Source organism: Aythya ferina (genome assembly GCF_964211825.1).
Source record: "Aythya ferina genome assembly, chromosome: 4".
Taxonomy (NCBI): domain Eukaryota; kingdom Metazoa; phylum Chordata; class Aves; order Anseriformes; family Anatidae; genus Aythya; species Aythya ferina.
Window position 1 is genome coordinate 59,278,527 of NC_140300.1, and position 22,916 is coordinate 59,301,442.

Genomic DNA, 22,916 nt, shown 5'->3' on the forward strand with positions numbered 1-22,916 from the left:
TGGCAAGACCCCAGGAATGTTCTCTAAGTTGGCATTTGGTTTCCTGCCCCGTAGTGAATATTTTGAATGCATTGACCTTTTGGGGACAAGCAAGGTGAATCTCTCCAGGCTGTGGACTCCACAAATGTGGACTCCTGCACAGTGAGGTGTTGATGCTCGTGGTTGCTGATGCTCTAATTTTGGATATCACAGCCTGACTTTGATTTTGTTATTACATTGCTTGCTCAGGATAGAAGTTCTCCTGTAGTTGGTGTGGGATTTGAATTATTCACTGATCTAACTGTTAATTTGCGTGTGTATTTTATATTGGATGCTTAACCCAACATATATATGCTTAGGACATATAGTTGGTGTTCTTTAAAGAACTAGGATTTCATAGTTCTATTACCAGAACTGGTGTGTTCTCCTTGTGGAATACAAATGAGCTACCCTTTGTATCAAAGAATAAGACAGAGATAGGCATCTGATTCATCAAGTTATCCTAACAGTAAGCTCCAGTGTGTTACTGCACTAAACCTGTGGCTGTGATTAGACTTGTGATTGTTTTGTCAAACAGCTTTTAAAATACATTTTTCTAGTGTGTGGTTTTATGAACAAACATGCAAGCACCTGACATATAAATAAACCTGAACAGTGAGGTTTGTTCGTTTTTTCTTCTGCATGTGGAAACTTATGCAGGCTTGTTTAAGTAAGCCCAGTGGGCTAGTGCTGTACCTTGTGTTCAGTCCATTCTGTGCAAAATAACTGACTCAGATTGTGTGAAATAGTTCAGGAGGTTTTAGTACAGTTTAATGTTATGAAAATGTGTGTTTTTCTGCTGCCTTCCTCATCTGCTGTTCTCTAGTGATTTGTGAAAAAGTGGTCAAAGGACTTGGTCTAACAATATTTATCAGTGTGAAGACTTGTCTGACTTGCTGACAACTTGATTTTTAGACCTGTGTGCATACCTCAGTAGAAGCTGTTTACCTGTCATGTGGTTAGTTGAGAATTTAGATCTCTCTGCTTTTTGCTTCAAGAAAAGTCAGAGACCAACTGTAGGTGTTCGGGTTTTATTTAAAGACCATTCTATACACTCAGAAATGCAGTGCCCCAGCAGTCTGTGATATGGAAGATGAGAGAAGCAGAACTAATTTGAGCACTTTGCCTACAGTACCAACTGAGCTTTGGCCTTCTCCGTAAAGTTGTCCCAGTCCAGGGGCCACCTTGCTTGTGGCCTACCTGGTTTCGAGCGGGAGCTTCTCTGTGGGTACAACAAATCCAGGCCAGGGCAGCCATGGCGTCCAGCACCATCTTGTATCCATTTGGACAGACTGGTGTCCCTCAACTATTCAGAAATCTTCTGAACAGTGATAGGTCTGACCACCAAATAGTACATGTTGTGCAACTCCGAAGTCGTGGATGTTGATGAACTTTCCAGAAAATTAACTGCCAGCATTCTACATGCCAGTCCCTTCTATCCCCGCTTCTTGTGAGGCGGCTTCCTCTGGAGAGAGCTCCTCATGCAGCATGAATTGCTTGCAGTTGACATTTGTGAGCAGTATACAACCCAGGGATTTGTGCAAACACCTCTGGTATGTTTGATTTGGCCCACAGAACAGAGAAACCCGACGGTGTGTTTGAAGGAAAAAAAGGCAAGGTGGAAACTGTCTTCTGTTCGGTCTCAAGACCTGGTGTAGGAGGGACAGAGAGCTCAAACGTTTTCTGAAATTAGAGAAATAAAAATGGGAGCACCAGCAAATGGAAATCTTGTGTAAGTGCTTCCTGTATGTTGTGTTCAGCTCAACCTTTTTTCACTCAGCATTCGGCAATTAGGCCCATGTGCTTTCCTACCAGGAGAAGCTTTGTAATTTCTTTATTTTCTTGGATTACTCAGCACTAGGTGTGTGTCTGTAGGTTGGGGGTTTTCTACTGTTATTTTTATTTTTCCCACCCTGTGTAGGCAACTCATTTCAATTTAGGATTACCCAGCATTTGGGGATTTCATTTACCAGAGTACTTCAGGAAGCTGAGCTGGACATAAAATCCTGTAAATGTGTACTGTAAATTGGTGGATTTCTAGAAGGAGATCTAGAAACTGCAATGTTCTTAACATGCTTTGAACTTGATACCCACAGATCAAATAATTCTGTCCTGCAAATTTAAACTTACTGTGATGGGTTTGTGGAAAAAAAAAGTTGGTAATGGTTCACAGGACAGTTCAGTTCACTTTTGTATTGCCACCGAAGCAATTTTGGTGGTTTGTTTTTCAGCAGTCTTCATTCCTCATCCCCACAGAAGCTATGAGAAGTTTAAATATGAGAATTATTTTGTTGTGTCTTTGAGGTGAAATGCAGGAAGCAGTTTCTCATCTACGTGCTGAAGTAAGATAAGTTGTGTGAATTTTCTTTAGTGCATTTATTTGTGTTAGCCCCCTGTGGAGTTCTCCACCTGCATTACAGAGTACTGCAGTGCTTGCTGTGTGAAATGCCGGCATTCCTGACTTACTGCTGAGGTGAATGATGGTTTCATGACTTTGTCCTGTCAAGCGACTGGTTGACCCAGCAGCTGCCATTTGCCGCCGTTCCTTTTCCTCATTTGACTTCCCAGAATTAAATAATGTAGGTCAGTGACCAACATAAATCCAGAAATAATGTTCTGTCTCTGTTGCCCTCCTAGCGAAGGATGTCCTTGGAGGAGCAGCCCAGAAAGCACAGCTTTGGAGAAGTTTGCACCTAGTGAAGCTGTACATCCTGTACATGCTCTCTACAGTTTTGAGCAGGGGGAGATTTAAACTTTAACTATAGGAAAATAAATCATTTAACTTGAAAGTTTGTATTGCCTGACCTTAGGCAGAATCTGTAGAAGTTGCAGTATTTCTTCCCACTAAAATGACTTAATTTTTTCCCCTCATGGTATTAATGGAAGATCCCTTTATTTTTATGTTCTCCTAGTTATTTTCTAAATTCAGGTTTACCTGTCTAAATGTAGTTTAGCCCAAGAAATAGTATTTTATAGGTTCCTGGTATGCAACTGGATGTGTGGTGGTGGAATGATCACTTAAAATGTACCGTGACAGACCAGTGTCCCTTAAATAATCACACTGCTATTCTTGTTCATATGTAATTCACGTTTTCCTCTATCGGGCTTATAAAACTGGTGAAGTCAAAGCCTAAAGGGTTAAATGTGAGGTGAGCTGTGTTGTAGGCTGGGTAGTTTTTGCATGGCACCAAGTTTTAGAGGCTTCAGAGAGCCTATCCATGTGTGTGAGTGAATCGCTTGATGGAGGATAGCATGTCTAATGTGTGATCAGTCCTTGCAAGAAAAAAAAAGTCTGTCAGTTATTGCAGAGTTATGACCTAATTTTATAATAAAAGTAGGGTGCAGCTTTTTACCTCTGTAGCCCAGCAGCAGTACTTTCCCAGCATGTGGAGCGTCCTCTGCACTCCCCAGCTCAAGGGACAGCCGTAGCAGGAGCTGAAGCTCTCTTGGGAACAGCAGGTATGGATGTGGCGCCAGGTGTGTAATGCTTCTGTCACTGCCCCTTGCATTGATTTTGGTCAGTCTTAAAATGAAATGAAAGCTAATATTCTGGGCCACGTGAAGCTGTATTTCCAGGGTGCTTGTCGAGATCTGGTTGTGTATTTACTCTTGTGGGACTTGCTTTTATCTTTGCTCTTTTGGGAAGCTGCCAAGTCAGCTAAGTAGACGAACAGGGAGAATTGTTTGTGAGGTTAGTATTTTGAAGTTGAAATAGTGTTTCAGCTATCTGAAAGTGCTGGTGTAGAGGTTTGGCTGTACTGTAGAAGCTATAAAAAGCATTTGGATTTGATCTTAACGCTTCTCCTTGAAACAAGTTGCTTAAAGTTAAAGTAATGGGTTTGCACCTCCTGCATTTTAACGAAGAAATTATGATTCATTGCTAGACTGCAGCATTCCTGAGCAGTCACTGAGGGACTGATGGGACACTTTCTAGGCTGTAGCATCGAGTCCCACTGTTGCCCAGTGGATGCAGAACCCTCCAGAGAAGCGCTGCTGCTCTGTGCTCAAGTGGAGCCCATTCCCTGGAGCTGAGGGCGTCTGCAGAGAGCAGGGCGGCAGGCTGCGCATCTATATCCAGCCCAGATTATGCAGGTCAGACAAATAACCCCATCCTGGCAGTCTTGCAAGCAATTTGTGCCCAGCTTCCCCTTCTCTCTGGTCCTGCCCCCGAGAGGGCCAAGTGGAACCTGAGCTCTCACAAGGCTGCAGGCAGCTGTGGTGAAGCTGCACGTGGGAGTTCGTGCTTTCCAGAGAGCACTCATTGTTGTCCCCCCCTGGCCTAAGAGTTGTGTAAATCAAGCTGTTTTCTCAAAGCAGCTCTACAGAACTGTCACGGCATCTTTGTTTTTGTAGCTTGTCTGCTACAGAGGTAGAGGGCTATGTTCTTGCTCTGCAGGGCCAGTCCCTGTTGGATTCAGTGTTCTGAGACCAAAAATAAACAAATAAAAAAATGTAAAAAGGAGTAAAATATAAAAACAAACTCAAGCAGCAGAACTGATTTCACTGTGGGAAACAGTTTCCTTTGTAGGAAACATAACATTTTTTGAATATAAAAACAATATGATAGTTTTTTTTTCCTCCCTCTTGAGCCTACAACATTTGGAACAATGGTTGTGAGTCGCTCAGTTAGTCCAGATGTCAGTTATGCAGCAGTGCAGGTGAAATATCAGTGATGTTGTTAGGATTTACATGTATATGGTTTAAGAGAGTATTCAACAATACTTGCTGAAAATCCTCAACAGCTGCAGCACCTTTAGGACTTCCAATCATTGGGTTGGAGCTGTTTCCTATTTGGCTAACAAAATATTATTTCTGTTAACCGATTTGTTGAAGTGTTAGCAGATTTTGTTCCCATGTATGTAATCAGTAGCCTTGAGTATGAAAAAATGCATAGGAACACTTGCTTTTTAATTTGGTAAATAAAATCTTCAGAATTCAGTTCTGCTGTGATGCTGTTGCTGCGCAGTCCTAATTCAGTGATAGGATTTCTTATAAGGGAAGTGGAAACTCTTTCCTGGCTGGCTGTAGCCTTCCTTGACTGAATGACAACTTCTGCGTAGTAGGCATCTTTGAGTCTGCAAAAACTGTGAGCTGATTAAACTTCTGACCTGGTTAACTTGAGAAATCCTAAGCATCTTGACTAATAATCTGCACTGCAAAAGGATATTGTGACAAGGATGCTACTTTTTTGGTCATTAGAGGATGTGTTGACCTGCTTTTTTCAGGTACTTAATTGGGTTACAGATTTGTTGCACAGAATAATCCACTAGAGCTAAATAATACTGCTGGACTTACTGTATCTTACTTCACTACAGATTATGTTGGAGGTATTCCAAATGCTCAGTAAACTAGTTCATATTGTATGTCGGTGTTAAATATAGCCGGTTGCTGAACTGTCTCTTGGTTTAGGCGAAGATCTGAAAGGACACGTGCATGGGAGCAGCTGAGTCTCCCTGTGGCCTCAACAACCTTATTCTAAGGACACAATTTTTTACTTGCCACAATACCAATAATGTCCGTTAAATGTCGTGTAGTACTCACACTAGACCCAGGGGCACAGATGCTTCATAAAACAGTTCAGGAATATGAAAAATTTCAAGTCCACATATAACCTGAGGTAGTTTCAGTGCATGCTGCCTGGCACGTTGTGCTATATTTGTTGGCATCAAAACTTGAGTGCGAAGGCAAATATCTAATGCAGGAGTTATTTCAGTGGTAATGGTTAAAGCCATCTCTGCTCTGACTTGCCACGCATGACTAAGTTGTGGCTCACTGGTAGGAAACAAGAACTGTTTTATTTTCCCCAGAGTTATGACTGGCATTTGAGCCACCACCTTTGTAGCATGGCGTTCTTGCTCTCACAGAGTGCTTCTGCCATTTTGGTGTTTGCTGCTTTCTGAAGGCCTTGTATTCCTCAGTCAAGAGGAGACAGCAGCAGACAGTCTCTACTTAATCACAGGTTTGTAGACTTAATACTTGGAGGTGATTCTTTTGTTTGGGCCAGCAGCTGCATCCTCCCTCCCCGCTCCCCAGGTTGTAGTGATAATCCAAGGTGCAATAGGTATTCTGGTGCCCTGTGTGCCTGCTTCTGGGTAAATGCACCTCTGCAATGACAGCGATGGAGGAAAGATCAGTTTAGCTGAAATCCAGGCAACAGACAAGGTGAGCAATATTTGTAACTACTATTCAGTCCAAGAACTCAAATGCTGGATCAGGGTTGGTGAGCATCAGGCTTGGCTGGTCCCAGTCCTGTTTGTGCTCTGCAGCTCCATCAGATCTCTCAAAAAGGAGGACTTGAACCTTGACCTTCCCAGGAAGTGTTGTAATAAACAAGCTATTGTCTTGTTTGAGTTTTAGCTCCCTGCTTTCATTTCAAACTGAAAGTCAATCCTTACTTGTACAGGAACTTAGGTTGCTGCTGATAAAAATGCCGATTTTGATAAAGATGGAGGGGCTTGGAGGGGAAACACATTAAAAACCCAAAAAATCATATTGAAAAGTTTGTCACTGTAATTTAACTGGGATGTAATAACTTAATGTCATTTTTACAAGTTTCAAAAGTGACAGGCTGAATAGGGATCTCATGGAAAACCAGGCACAGTCCTTGTTCCTAGTAGTATTTGCTAAGCAGTGCTAGCTAATTGACAGTGTATTGCAGTCATGTACTGCACCCCAGTTTGAAATCCCTGTGCTGCTTGTAGCAATGAATACTGTCTTAACGAAGCTAAGAATGAGTGCCTGATTAAGTCCCAGCAATGGAAAGTCCCAGAATATCCAAGTGAGAGGTTTGCTGGGATTCTGACCTGCATGTTCAAATAGGTGGCTTTGGTTTTGTTTGATCATGCGCTTAATCTCAAATAATAAAATACATTTGCTTACTCGTGCTGCCTTTATAGCTAGGGTTTGTCACCAGCTTGTGTGTGCTTATCTCTTACTTCCGCGAGTTTCACCTGGCCTGGTGCTGTTAAACACCAGGGAAAGGCGTGAATGTGCAGAACTTGCTCGTCAGGCAGTTGTACTTCCAAATACCCCAATGCTAGATCCCAGTTTTAGACTTTTTTTTAAAATGTCTTTAGATAACTAAGTAAGAGAGGCATTTATTTTACTTTTAAGAAAAGTCACTGGACCAGTCTTCCACTTTTGAATGCAGAGTTCTCCCAGAACATACTTAAATAATCCCCAACTTCTGATTTTTATTTTAAAGGATGCAAAATTCTCTTACCAAGATGCTGTCTAAATCCATTGGAATGGCTGATTCTTCTTGCTTACAAACAACAGCCTGAACTTGGAAATAGAGACAGGAGCCTAACAGAAGTTATGCATTATTTCTGCTTACCATGGCAAGTGTCTCACATTGATTTTGATTTTTCAGATGACTTTGACTAAAGCATAAAGAAGTTGCTTAGCTATAGTGCCAACACTGATGGTATTGTGTGTTCTTAGGCACGTGGTGATAGTATCAGATGAGCACTTCTTGTAATTCATTTCTAGGAGCATGTTGTACTTGTAATGTTATAAATGTTTGGGTAAAGTTGTTCCAGAAGCTTAACATTCTCTTTTCTAGCACAGACCAAGGCTCATCAGGATGGGAAATAACTCAGGTTACACAGGGAACACTTCTCGCCTGCCTTCCTGCTCGTAGGAGCACACCCTTGACTTTCAGATCTTCCCGCCCCCCCCACCCGCTGTGGTACAGAACATGCCAACATAGCTGCTGGGTTGGCATGAGTGCTAGGACTACGTGGCTGAAAGCACCCAGCTCCAGACGGAGCACCAGGAAAAGCCTAATTGCCTTGTGAGAGTACTGCAAGCTGACTTGCGTTCTTGTAGTAATTTGGAAACTTGCAGCTTGACTTATTTATACTAATTGCTATGGTTTTGGCTCTGATTTACCCAGCACTGAACCAGTCACTGTCTGTCCCCCGTTACTTTTACAGTGCACATGCAAACTGCCCTAGCCTTGTAGATTAGTAGAAGCTGCAAAATCTTGCTCTGAACCCTGTTCTGCATGTTGTAGTGTATTTCTCCTGAATCTGGGGCCACTGGCAGCTGGTCTCTTGTCTTTTTAGAATTTGCTTGCCAAGCTCACTTCCCTTGTTTTCCAAAGCAATGCTTTTATTCCCACAAGCTTTTCCATGTATGTTGAGGAAGGGAAATAACTAGAGGCCTGATAAATAAACTCAAAATGAGTTTAGTAGTAGTATTTAGTTCAGAGAGTTCCCTAAGTCCATTAGTTTGTCAGGACCAATGTATTCTTCGGAAAGAATATTCGTGGGAAGGGCAAATATTTTGTCTGCCTATCTGCTACTGACCACTCATAAAGGAAGTAGTGGCTGTGCATAACGTCATTTGCCCTAGTGTAGCAGATGTAAATAAATGTAAAGAACTTCTTGCCTCCAGGAAGCTTGTAAGCCTGATGAACGTATGTTTTGAACATATGAACCCTGCCTGCAGAGCTACAGAATGTAAGTTTTTGAGGAGTAATGTTAATTTATGTTACAAATTGTTATATGCTCTAGTTAAGCCTTAGAAATGTCTCAGTTTCTGTGAAAGACACTTTTAGACTCTAAATGTGGATACGAAGCAGTATTTGAAGCTGATTTAATGGATTGCTGAAGTGAGAATCAGCTTTGAAATAGTTAAATCAGAAGTATATATTTGTATATGTTGTAGTTAATGGTGGACTGAGCAAACAGAACTATCCGTGCATGTACACATTTGTATATGCAACTTAAACTCACTTGTTGATTTTTCTATTTGGTCTCAAAGCTGCTTTTATTTTTCTTGGAGCTTCTTAAGCATTGATTATACCAAGGTTTACTTAGCTGCATCTCTTGTGTTTCAAATGTTGGTGTCTTAGCAATCCATAAGGTAAGCTAAGATGTCATTCTTTAAATTCTTGAGACCTGAGTCTTGCTAGTTGGCATAGTGGAGTTCCCCATTTTCTGTAGTGTAGAAGCTTTTGAGAGAGGTGAGAATGCTCTTTGCACCTGAGCTAATGCAAAAGCAAAATGGAATTTCAACTTCTTGTTGCATGACGAGGTGAGCAAGCTGCATTGTGTGTTATGGGTTTGTCTCCAAACAAGTAGAAACTAGTTTGTGTGTCAAAACAACGGTGAAAGCAAAGCTTGCAAGCGTTTTTCAGAAGTTGATTCTGTGATTGACTTAAATCAATGGAAAAATATTCAGGAGAGGTTCTTGTCCTGCCTCCAGGGACGACTTTTGCGGACGAACTCTTGAACCTGTCTTACGTTTCATAATGGAGGATTAAAATAAGGGTGCTACAATTGTTCATGCGTCTGTGGGGACTGAATAATACTGGGTATGCAAAGGATCTAGAGCAGCCATAAGGAACTGGGAGAGTTTAAGCAGGAGCTGTCTAGTCCAGCATTTCATCTTCAGTGCCTTTTGTTTTGGAAATGGGGTTGGAGGGAAGCAGAGAGAGGGCTGCTGTCTTATTTTGGTGGCTTGTTTTCCCCCTTCTACGGTCTTTAAGTATCTGTCTCAGACTGAAGGTAAAAAGTTCCATGTAAAGAAAAGGTGGTGGGCTAGACGCAGCTGTGTTTGGTCTGCTGCGAGCACACAACCTCCTGCAGATCTAGAACAGACTTACCTAGAGTGCTGCTTTTATACTCAAGACTTTGTGGGCCCTGCAAAATGGACTCCAGATGTGTGGAGATGTTCAACACCTGCCTAATTTCCTTGTTCTTCAGCTGGGAAAAGCTGCCTTATGACCTTTGTCAATGAATGAGTCTTCGTCCTGGTTCCCTTGTGGATCCAGTGAACTGTCCTTCACGTTTAGACACTTGCTCTGAGAGAGTCACTTCTTCTGACTGATCTGAATTTCTGCTCCACATCTGCACTGTCTTGCCTACCTTTCCGCTGTGCTCTGGTCTTATTTCTGGTACTAGGGGCTTCTCGTATGGACTCATGTTACAGAGCTCAACTGCTCAAAGCAGTTGGACTGCTTTGGGTGCTTTGTATTTCGTCTCTCAAATCTGTCTCCTTTCTTGGCCTTGTGGTTTTGGTAGGTACATGCAGTCTCAGTGCTTTCTAGGCGCTTGTCCTTATAGGTGCAAGGGCTTTTCTTTAATCTTGTTTTCTTTTTGCCACATCAACCTTCCCCCTGCTCTCCCCTGGAGATCTCTTTCCCTTTCTGTAAGGTTTTAGGTGATGATATGCAGCTCTTCTCTACTGTAGAGGAGCCATCATTGGGATTGTTCCTCCACTTTGCTAGTCTTGTGTCTTCCTTATTGAAGGTGGAGGCTGTTGCTACATAGGAAATTCCTTTCCAGGGACTCTGAAAGTCCTCTGTGCATCTACCTGTTGGTTACTCCAGTAGTGTTGGGGTGTAACCCTAAAGATACCTAGGAATCTCCTTGTCTTCTCTCCAGTTCAGCTCGGGTATCTTTCGAAAACTCCATAAAGACCTTGAGTTGCTTCTGCTGTGCATGCTTCCTCAAAATGCAGGGAGAAAGGCCTTCAACACAGTAGGAAAACACTGGGCTTGTTATTGCTCACTACCATCTCATCGAGGGATGAGCCCTGAAGCTCTCTCTTCACTAGGATTCTTAGTGTTGCTGCTATGTTGTTTCTCTGGTATCTGCTCTAAACATATGCTTACACAGCAGCGTTTTGTCATTATTACAGTTTAGATCCCTCTTAATTTTCTATCTTCATGCAAATTTGTACATAAGAACACATGTATATGTGACCATGCTTGGTCAGACTGAAGATTTGCCAAACTCTGTCCTGCCCCCAGCAGTAACCAGTGCTAAATGCTGAGTGTAAGAACAGGCTAAGTGCACAGCAATTCTTCCCTGGAGTTCTCCAAGCTGCTTGCAACTTGTGACCGAGAGGTTCTTCAGTCAGTCTGGTGCTCAGTTTGGGCAGATTTTTCTCTCTAGAATCTTATTTTGAGCCTATGTAAGCTTTTGGCTTCCAAACACTACATGCTTTATGAGGAATCGTGCCCTGTTGTTAGGTACTTGCTGTTGGAAGGGAAAAATGAGCAGGCATTTGAACATCTGGTGTCTCAGCAGGAAGATGGTATCTGGACAGCTGAACCTTTCTTGTTGTTCCTTTGCTTGTATAGAAGCTGAGAATCTAGGAAAGCAGCCCTAAAATCACACTTGATTGCAGAGGACCAAAGAGTTCAAAAGTTGCTTTACACCCACGAGAGGAGAAATGGCTGGAGAAATGAAACTTTTATGGTTATCGTCATTGCAAAAGCCTAACTTCCTAAAGGAAGTTGGTCAAAATGCCTGCACTTGAATCAAGTCACAAGTAATAAGAATGTATAATGTCTTTAAAGTTCTGGTTTGTCTAATAGTTTTTTATTTCTTTTTAATTCTAGAACTCTTGAATCCTCTTGGAAAGTATGAAAACTGAACTGCTTTTTAAATATCTTTTAGGATAGTTGACATGATCCAGGGAAAAGCTTTTTTTTTCTGCGATATTCAGTAGAGTCTGCATTCTCTGGGATCTTAAATAAGCATAAAATGAAAATAGTTTAAAATTTATCCTTCAAAATGAATATTGAAAAGTCAGATGACAAAGCAAAGAATGGCTTGAAGTCTTCCTTACTTATAAGGGATGAAAATGGAAATAATTATGCATGTGACAAAGCTACACCTTCCTCAAACAATTGTGCCACCAAATTGCATGGTAATTCAACTGACCAAAATATAGCGACTAAGCATGAAGATGATACTGTTCTTGAAGATAAGAGTGACTTTGGAAGTATTATTTTAAAACAGCAGCGTATTGACACACATCATCTACAGATGATGCCTGGTAAATATAACTGCACGGGAGGTCTCTTGGGAGATACAGATGCTGCATGCAAGTCTTCTGTGACCGGGCAGACCTGTGTGTATCCTTCGAACTGTGACTTGAAAGAAATGGCAAACTTCCTGAAAGATAATGTGGCTGTGGCAGAAATGCAAGATCAGAGTCTTGAACAATTGGTGCCTTACAGTCAGTCCGACTCAAACTGTGCATTAACTCTTCCTGCTTCAGAGCAGAACGTGCAGTCCGTGATAAAAGACAGGGTACGCTGCCACCTGAGCACATTGGATGTTACTGGCGTTATAGGTGGAACTGTGGAAACTGATCAAAATGATGATGTGCATCTGAGTGAACACTCTTCTGATGAAGTATTTACAAGAGCGAAACTTGGTGCAATCAGCTCAGAAAAAATCCCGAATTTCTCCTTTACGATAGTGGCTTCAGGAAGCCCAGATGTCTATTCTGAACTTGAAGTACCTTGTCCTGCCTCTGCAGTTGTTGAACACTATTTAGAAAACACTAACAACATTGATAAAGCACCACAGGAAGCAGAAGCACCATCTGGAAAACTAGCTGCTGGATGTATAGATGCTTGCATGCAAGATCCATGTGTTAATACATACGAAGATCAGCAAGCAAAATCCTCGCAGAATACTGCTGGCTGTGATGAAATTGGGAATTCCAATGCTGAAACATGCAAGGATGGTCCTGTAAATAAGGAGCACCTTTTACCAGTAGATAACGGTGATGGAGAACAAGTATCAAAGAAAAACAGTGAACCCTTAACCAAAGAACAAAGCATCTCTGGAAATGCTGCTTTTCAAGATATGCACAACACCCCTTTTGTGTCTGAAACGACACCTTGCAGCGTACCAAAACTAAAGAGGGCTGCTTTGCCTGAGCTGAAATGTGAAGCAACTTTTGTGGTCTTCAGTCCTTTGGCTGATGAAAGAGATTCTGCTCTATTTACTTCAACTCCTAAGGAGAAATCAAAAAATACAACTTTTTCTGTTCCAGCTGTGGCAGAACATGGAGACAAGTCTACTAAACTGCAACCAAATGAGGTGTTCATAGGAGTACAAAACAGAAGTCCTTTGCTTAAAGCTAATTCAGGTCAAATTACGGGAAAAACATCGGGCAGGTCTCCTGTTGCATCAACAATAACCAAAACGAGGAAGTCTGAGATTGTTAGTTTTCCCAAACCTAATTTCAAGAATGTCAAGCCAAAGGTTATGTCTAGGCCTGTGCTGCAGCCAAGAGAGGCTGCACCCTTAAAAAGGTCTCCTCAGTCCCCCCAGCTGTCAGCCACCTCCTCATCCTCACTAGCTGCTTCCCCAAGGCAATTGTCCCCTTCTGTAAAAGTCCTGAAAAGGAAAATAGATCTAGCTAAAGATACTAAAGTGGAATTGCCTGTGAATAAGCCCCATAAGCTACATCTTAACAAACACCTCTTTGCTAGCCAAGTTGTACACGCCACAACACATCCCCGAAACGCTTCCCACAGGGCTTCAAAGACACCTGTGTTGAAGCAGAACCCGGAAGACATTGGCAAGGCAGGCGCTACTGCTTCAGCATGCTCCTCGCTCTCTGCCGCGCTTCCAACATGTGTAGAGGGCTCCAAGGAGATGCGGAGCGATAAAATGGAAAGTTCAAACTTGTTAATGCAGCCCTCTGCTGAAAACATCCACCCGACGGGAGGTGAAAAGGAGCAAAACGACAACATGGGAATTCTTCCGGAAGCACCGTTGTTGAAAGATGTGGCAAATGAAACATTTGACCTGTGCTCTGTTCCTGTGGTAAGCTTTTAAAATTCAATTATTTGATGATATGTTTTGTACGTTTGGAAAAAAAAAAAAAAAAAAAAGAAGGGGAGGTCTGCATTGCACAGTGCTGAATGGGAACTGAGGGATGGGTTTTGTGTCTGCAACAGCAGTTGTAACATTGATTTCTGGGCTGAAATACCTTCCTGCTAAAAGGAGAGAAGAAATACAAATTTTTACAAACTGCTGAACTTCTATCTAAACAGTAAGCTCTTGACTATTAAGTGGCTTACTTTAAGTGCTTTTTAGTGTCTGTAGCCTTCGTCTTCTTCCATAGTATAAAAAGCTTTACATGAAGTCTCAGTAATGCAAAGCTGTCAGTAAGATTTCTAGTAAAAGCACACATCTAAATTACAGTCTAGCTAGTAAAATCACGTAGTGTTACTTGTTAAGATTTCTACAAATATAACTTCTAATATAACTTTTATCAAGATAATTCTAGTGGTACTGTAATTTTAGGTAGATCTTAGAGATAAATTACTGTTTGCAGTAATATTTTTTCTTTCAAAGCATATTTTAATTCTAAAACATACTTCTAAAATTTACGCATAGAAATGTCTGTATATATTAACAACATCATGTAACACAAAACCCCACGACCAACAATTTGGTGAAGCATTTTTAACTTCTTAATTTCACTGTCTGATTTGAATAATTTGGGAGTTCGTTTATTTGAGTAATAATGGGACTCATTAGAATAGTTGGAGTAGCCTGGATCCACTCTTCATGCAGAAGGTGGATGCCTTTTTTCGGGCAGTCGGCCAACTGGAAGGTGCGAACTTCCTGGCCGGAAGGTATGTGTGCACGACGGGTTGGGAAACATTTTCAGGCAAGTCAGCTACCTGTCAGGAGCAATGTGCTGCTTTCAAATACCTTGGAAAGAGGTTTCAAAGAAAAGGAATTGTAGGAAAGAAAGGAAGAGCTTTGGGGTTGGGTTGGCAAAAATCTCTTTACTCAATGTAATGTAGGAAGGGTATGGTACAGTTAATGATATATAAGAATTCTGTATAAAAGGTAGAGGTAGGAGAAAACAACCTATAAACCAGTTGTTTTAAACTTGTCCTGAATTGATAGTTTTTGGCACCTGAATGTGAAAGGGTTTACATGTTCCTCTGCCCAGACTTAAGATCTAGGCCAAGAAACCTGTGACAGTGGCTGGGAAGTTTTGGGTTGTACGTGACAACTAACATTTTAGTGCATTAACTTGTGTAGATACTTGGTAAAGAGTTTGTCTTGAGATTAGGTACAGTCATACAGTCAAATGGCTCAATTAAAGTTTGGAGGGGCAAGGAAGGAAGAAAGTGACATTAAATAGCCTCTGTAACCGCTTTAACATGTTGGTCATTATCAGTGACTATCTTCAAACTTGTAGTTTTGTGTCACTGGAAGCCATTTAAGAGAGTTGTTGAAGTTCTGAAGTATAGGTGATGTTGTTGACTGCTTCTTTGGTGGACCGTGTAGCAGCAAACAGCTAAGCACGCCCCTTACCTGTGGGGTCAGTTTTTCATTACAGATGTTAGAAAGGGAAACAGCTTCTCATAGTGGTCATGTTTTGTGTTTTTTTTTGTTGTTGTTGTTGTTTTTTTGTTTGTTTGTTTTGTTTTGTTTTGTTTTTTGTTTTGTTTTGTTGGTTTGTTTGTTTTAAAACAGATGTCTTCTGCGAAAGATGGGACAGCAGAAGGGAAAAATACACCAAAGAAAGTCCCAGTCATGCCACGAGCTGTATCAGCATCCAAGGTTAAAATGGTGCCCTCCGTGTTGAAGAGAGGAAGTGAAAACAAAAATACCTGCACAGTTAAAGCACCTTCTCAGAAAGGAACTGTTCTATCATCAAGCTCTGGTAAGACAATTTTTGACTGGAATGCTACCACTCTGACAGTTTCTTAAAGTTAAGACATTACATGCAATCTTTGTTTTGTTTTTGTGTTGGAATGGATCTGCTTTTTTGGTGTTAAATGTGATTCTATCTAAATTGCTGCTTTGAGGCTTAAAAGAAAGGTAGGTTCTACCTAATCATCTTAAAATCTCATCTTTTAAGGAGTGTGTTTAGGGGTGTGTGGTTCTATTAGAAGAAACAGTATTTAAACATTATTTGTAGTTTGTTTATATACCAAAACTTAGTGGAAGTACAACTGAAATTCCTCAAAAGCTATGAAAGTGAAAAGGAGATAATATAGAGCTCAGGCACAAAGCTTTTACAATAAGCAACTGTATGCTATTCCAAGGGGAAGGAGCCCTATTTCAGGATGTAACATTTACCAAAATTAGGTTGGACAAAGTATCTGTACAGTTTCTAGGAAGGGTAGAACGTGATTAGCAGCTCAAACAGTAGTCTCCAATTAAGCTCAGACTGATTTATACTGAGGTGGGAAAAAATCTCAAAATTACTCTGTAGGCTGCTGTTCAGATCTGGTGACTGCAAACTACATTCTGTAATTGCACTGTAGAGATTCAGAAATGCTCTTGTAAATTATGTGCTTTTTAAAAAAACCAAGTGTGGCAATATATCTAATTGCAAAGGTAGCCTGGCTATAAATGACTACACTACAAGACACTGTAATTTGAAAAGTGTGCACACCCAGTTATACCCAGCAAAACCTGTTTTTTACCCACCCAATCCAAGATTATACAAGAGTCCAAAATACTCCCCTTAATTACATACAGGTGGTGAAATGTGATAAAATCTGTATCTGTCGTACTTTATGGGATAAGTCTCTCAAACAAAGTGGATTTAGTTCATTCTCTGATTTAAGCCTTGCTGATGTGAAGGATTTGCTTAGTGAGCTAGGTACCTGTAAGTCACCGAGTTTTTGGAAGACTTGTGGCCACTCTTAGAATCTCAGTTTATAGTTCTATCTGTAACCATAGTATTAGAAGAAATGAGATGGGTATAGGTATATTTTTGTCCCTTAGGTTGTTAATCCAGAGCAGCTTTATGACACCATTGCTGTACATGTAAATATGTGAAGAACGGCTGGTTTTAAGTATGACTTCTGCTTCTGAAAGTACACCTGTTTATTTTTTAATGAAGGGGGGACTTGTGCTATTGGTAATGAAAACTTTTTCTCCCCGAGTTTCATTAGCTAAAGAATGTCTCTCTGTAGCTCACTGTATCTTAGAATTGCAGTATTCAGTAGAGTACCTTCCAAGTTTTTCCTGTTGGAAACTGTCTCGTTAAGATGAAAGCATTAAGCAGCACTACAATATTTCAGACTTGTGCATTATGATCAGAAAAGACTGGAACCTCAGTTTCGCTCATGAGGGTAATTTTTCTTTGATATTCTTTCCTATCCCCCTGCCAATGCTCACAGCTCATAGCACGTATCGTCCTTAATTTTGCTCATGCTGTGTTTTGGTGCTGCAAAGTTGGATTTGATGCATTAAATTGTATCAGGTTAACTTGCCATGTCAAGGAAACTTCCCTTGTCAAATTCTTAACTGTTTTTTCTTGCTTTCTGGTAAGCATGGTACTGGTAGAAATCAAATGAGGCAAGCAGCGGTGGGGGAAGTATGGATGAGGAGAGGAAAGAGTTGCTTGGTTTTGCTATCAAAGCTCTGCTGTGTTACCAAGCCTTTCAGGTGATCAGGCCTTTCAAGATACCTTTCAGGTGAAACCCTGCCCACAGATGTGTACCTCCATTCATTTTTTAATTTTTTTTTTGAGGTAAAACCATACAGACACTTACTGTGGCCAAGAGGTAGCTTGTAAATGAAACAATTCCCTGTTAGTTTAGCTTGATGTAGGGAACAACAATTTATCCAAGTTCAAGCTATTTGAACACCCCAGTATTAAACTTGTACCTTGGTAATATTTCAGCAGCACAGATAAATAGCTTTGCAGTTGTTTGCTGTCAGGCTTTCTTCAGGCTATAGCCAGGCTAGCTAAATCCAGGATGGAAAGGACTTCTGGAGGTCACCTAGCACAGCTTCCACTGCCTGTAACTGGATCGGCACTGCATTCAGACAAGGTTGTTCTGGAGTTTGTCAAGTTGAGTCTTAAATGTACGAATCCTAGCAACTTGGTTCAGCTAATTCTTAACCAGTTGCTGGGTGTATTTGGATAGCTGGGCAGGAAAATGTGCTCTGTAGTGAGTCCATGGAATGCTTTGAACAAGAGAAGTGATGGTGTAGCTCACCTGTATCTCACATGTCATCTCACATTTATGGTGGGGGAGAGTAGCCGTCAGTCTGTCCAAAATGTATTTGTGTGTATTATTCTCAGAATAATAAAGAGCTTGTGAGCAATAGATTGTCATTTTGACTGGGAAGCAGGAAACTCCCCTACTACCAAGAAATAAAAGAAAAAAATGCCACCTGTAATATGCCAATTATAAGATCCTCCTTACTTGGCAGGAGTTGACATTTTAGTATTTTTTCCACTTGTGAATAAAATGAACCTTTTGGAGGTAGCATAGTAAACCAGTAGGAAACGTGTTCTAGGGAAATTGCCTGATCCTTTCCCGGACAGGAGACAGTAGAGGGGAAAACTCATGTTCCAAGCATTATATATTTTGGGGGTTATTTGAAGAGCACATTAAGCTAGAAATAATTTTAATGACGTTTTCCAAAATGGTTGATGTCTACTGTTCACCCATATTAGTGCATCTTGACCGGAATTTTGAATCTTTGATGAATTAGAAATTGGTTCTTGTTTCTGTTGGTAAAAACACATACAAAAATTGAAGACACAGAATGAAGCGTTGGAGTCCCTTGGTTCTTACTGGAGGGCGTGGGTAATTTCAGAGCCTTCATTTAGGACTTTGAATCAGCCAGAAATGAAAGCAACTATTGTTTTCATTCCCAGCAAAAGCACACAGCCTTCTAATTGGATATCCATAACCACCACAGTGGTAGAGTAATATCCCACTAATAGTCGGGGTAGTAGGGTTTGGGAAAAGTTAGGTCTGTCTTTGACTTGAAGAGAGGTCTGGGGAGACTGGAGAAGCCAAGGAGCTTTGGTGTCCCATGGAAGGTCACTTCAAATTGTACTGCCAGCTGCTGTGAACAAATGCATGTGAAGCACTGTGACAGTCTGAGTTCTAGACCTAAAGCATAAATGTCTAGCACTGCATTTTATTCTCATAGTGCTGACTACATTGACCAGTAAGTTTGTAAAGGAATGGAGCTTTACCTGCACATATTCTGATTTTCTTCACCTGTATTTCTTCCTTGTAATTATAACATGGCTTTCAATTATTTCCCATTGTATGAAACCTTACGTTGTTGTTGATGTCTTAGCTATGAGAGCTTTGTCATGCCTTATGCATAATTGGAACTATTTGGGGATATCAGAAGTATTTTTCCATTTACTGTTAGACTTCCATTCCAGAAATGAATGAAAGATGTGTAAATCACTGTTGTAACCAAATTCTTTTGTCTACTTTTCTAAAGTGTAGGTTGTGATCTGACATTTATTTCTGATGCTTTAGGTACCGTTTTTTCTCTGATTTTATGTCAGAACTATTGTCCTGTTGTTTAGTTATCTTTTGCATGGATGTAAGCCAGTGCTACTGCTTCTTCCTCTCTTGTTGCTTCTCTTTCTCCTCTTGCTTTTCATAGCATTTAACTAGCATAATGAAAGCTTGGGTAAAGAGAAGCTCAACATTGTGAATTCTATTTTTCCTTGAAGATCTTGGACAAATGAGTCCTTCTGAAAAGTTGGTCATCCTGAAAGATTTTCTGAAGTGCTGCAAGTAGAGAAAATAATTCCCTGTGTACTATAGCAAAAGTACTTAAGTCGCATTAAACCACAGAAAGTTTTAGTGATACTTTGAAATACTGATTTGCTTGTTACTTTATAATTACTAAATTCCTTCTATTGAATTTTTGGCTTGATCTTACACTTAGATGTGTAATTCAGAGAAGCTTCCAAGTTAAAACTAGAACAGGCTATAACACATTAAGACTGCTGCCATTTATTGCACAAAGCAGAGCTTTTCAGATAGAAAATTGAAACCAAATGGCTTCAGTGGTTTTTTATGCAGCTGGCAACATGGATATGAACTTGGTAATTCAGAACTTTTTGGTATAGCCTTTCACAATACTAGCGAGGCAGAACTGAACCAACTTAGTTTCAGAAAGCATTCCCGCAGTCCCTGAATTTCTTTTCTGACACTGAACCAGGAAATAAACCAAACATAGTTACTGCAAATTACTTTTCAGCTTTATCATTCCTGCTATCTACCATCTGACTTGAAGTTGTATTGACATGCTTCCAAGGGGAAACAAAGTATTTTAAAAAGCAAACATAACTTCCAGGTTCTCTGCCCTGAAACCCTTGGGACTTTCTCAAAATGCTGGTACTGGGGAGTTAACCTGTAAAGGTATCCATATACTTTCCATGAGTAAATCTGCAAATACCATTTAAGATGTGGCTACAGCCACTCTTTCTTTATGCTTCCCTCCATCCTCCCGCCTCCAAACAGTCAGCCTCTTTTTATGGATCTTAAAAGCAGGTTCCCTGTACACTAGCTTGAACAAGATCATCATTTGTCCAGTTTAATTGGTCCCTTCTTCTTTCTTTAATATGTGTGGTGCTCCATTATGGTAATTAAAGTCTGTGTAAAATGAACTTAAAACTCCCATATCCTCCTTTGAAAGTGTGGGAAGGGGGAAACTAATACATGGGTTTCTGTGGAGTATAAGATGTGTCTGTAGTATCACGTGAAGCTTGCCTCTGTCTGAGCTCAGTGTTATCCAGCCAGAGCCTGCTAACAGAGGGGACCTTGGGGAATCCTTGCTGCTGGAAGGACAATGCCGTGACATGTCCATGGGGAGAAACTTGGTTTGTCTATAGCAGGCTTCTAAATGACATGACCTGCCTTGTGTTTTTTCACAAACTGAGCAGGTGACTTCTCAGAGCCATTCTGCTTGTTCCTTTTCTTCGAGCTTACTCTTCTGTAAGTGATGTGGGGAAGAAGGTATCTGGTTTGATAGAGAAATCTTGTCTATAATAATAGTCTTTGGTCATCTTCGCCCAGAGAGTCCTGCTGCATGGTGACTACATCTCATTAACCAGCTATCTTCTAATTTTCAGTATAAAGTGGCTGAAAACTTTAATGGACTTGAAGGGACCTTTTCCAGCTGATCAGTGCATGAGAGGTTAGGAAGCAGCATTAGTTGTGAGGGCTTAGAAGGTAATACCTGCAAGATTCCTGCCTTTTGAAATCCCATTGCTTGAGATGGGCTTTTCTACTGTTTCCTTTCCACTTTGCCCTCCATTCCTGATCATCCTCAACAGGAATGGTTTGCTGGAAGCTGCCCGATGCAGCGTATATCCTCACACCAGTATTGATCTCTAAGCCTCTGCTGCAAGTGTTGGTTGTTCATGTACAGAATGGTTGGTTCTCATTTTGAGGCCCAAAAAGAGACGTAAAATGATGTAATCTGAAGTACACACAATCGATTTCCTTTAGTTTTGACTATGTACACTAGTGGAAAAGCTTGCTATAATTTCGGTATTTATTTCATTTCCTTATATTTCATTAACAAGGTGCTCTCTTACTGTGCAGTAAATGTTATTAATACTTTATAAGCCTTATATAGGATTCAGCATAAAAACATCCATTTTGTTATTTCCTAGTTTTAAGTCAAATGGTTTGTGAGAAATGAGCAGAAACAGAAGGTTTTTTTGGCTTTGAAGTAATGTGGGACCCGTTACAACAAATAACTTACAAACAAGTTGACTGATTTATTTCTGGGTTAGTAGTCCTAGAGATGGTGCTTTGAGGTTTGTTTGTTTTGGGGAGCAGGAGAAGAAGTGATGGCAAATTTTGAGGATAAACTTAAATGATCTTTATTCCAAAGATTGATATTTCCAGTATTCTGTTGAATGCATTACACATCTGTTAACTTCCAGATTCAAAAGGGAGCATTTCTTCTTGTCAGCTTTGTTTCTGGTGCCAGAGTGACCATACATAAGGAGTTAAGTTTTCACATAAGTTCCCAGGCTTTTTACACATAACTTGTGACTAGCCACGTTGGGATTTTAATGAGTTATACCTGTAGCGAGAAACATGATCATACCTGCAGAGACTGATACTACCAGTCCACATGTGAAGGCTGTCAGAAATATGTATGTATCTATAAGAATATTCTCCTCTAGGAGTAAGGTGTGCACCAGTTCCCTGCAGGGGAATTTCTAGGTACCTAGTCATTTACTTGCAAGGACATGCTGAGGTGTCTTCAAATAATTCTTCACCTTTACTGGTTAGTTCTGAATTCTCTCTGGGTGGGGTAAAGGAGGAAAGAAACAGAAATCCTTGTCATCCTGAAGAAAATTGTATTTACATTTTGCTGCAGTGAGGTTCGTTCTCATGCAAGGTATGTACTATGTAATTCCTGCAATAGAAGTTGTAAATTATCAACAAATGTTTGGTGCATAACACTAAGGGGTTTATGATACAGACAGAAGGAAAATAATGAAAAGCATGATTCGTTGTGGTTAGTGGCTTTCTTTTGGCTCAGATTTCTTCGTATTATATTGCTTTGACTCTTCCCTGTGCCCATTACTACTAAACAGATGAAAATTTCCAAAAACTGCTAGTTGTTTGTTTTTTGCTTAAATTGGGATGCAAACAACTTACGGCAGTCTCCTGGTACAGCTGAAATGGGCAAGTCTTGCCACCACCATACAGTTGCCTTTGGAAGCTGGCATAAAATGAACTGTTTGGAGGCTGGTTTTGCCTGTGGTTATAAGAGATGACAGTGCAACTGCATGGATATGGTCTTTAGTGGGTCTTCTCTAGTTTAGTCTATAAAAATAAAACCTAAAAAAACCTAAAATTGAGTGAGTATAGCAGGTAGCGAGATGGCAAACAATTCTGAAGTTGTGAAGTGCTTGAGAGGGTGAAAAGGATTGGTTTTATTATCAGTTAACAACAGCAAAACGCTTTACAGCACTAAGGATCGCTTTTCAGTTTCACTCTGAGATTTTTGGGCTGCAAGGGGAGAAACATGTGAATACCCATGTGACTGCTGGCAGCCCAGTTTTGGTTTTGGCACAAACTTGTTTCTGGCTCATTGGTATCTGTGCCAAAAAGGAGCACATTCCTGGTGATTAGCGATGGAGGGAACAACACTGTGGGAGTCTACATCAGATAGGGAAGTGGGTCTTGCCTTAATGTGCGAACTGTTCTCTGATCAGTTGTTATCCCCTAAACAAATAAATCTCTCTAATATAAATATTTGAAGACCTAGCATGAACTTAACGTTCCCTGTCTTCGTGTTTGTGTTTAGCAGCTGCAGTATTACTAGCCATATAACATAGCTGTCTTCTACCTTCTCTTT

General features: G+C 40.6%; 1 protein-coding gene across 2 annotated transcripts in view; it reads left to right on the forward strand.

Annotated features, from left to right (window-relative positions):
* MTUS1 (microtubule associated scaffold protein 1) overlaps positions 1-22,916 on the forward strand; it is a 111,545-nt gene that overhangs the window by 15,575 nt on the left and 73,054 nt on the right. For both annotated transcript variants that reach the window (XM_084517471.1, XM_084517472.1), the window contains exons 2-3: positions 11,375-13,604; positions 15,279-15,468. In XM_084517471.1, coding sequence (XP_084373597.1) covers positions 11,550-13,604; positions 15,279-15,468 — 2,245 coding nt within the window. In that variant the 5' untranslated portion in view covers positions 11,375-11,549. The remainder of the gene's footprint in view (positions 1-11,374; positions 13,605-15,278; positions 15,469-22,916) is intronic.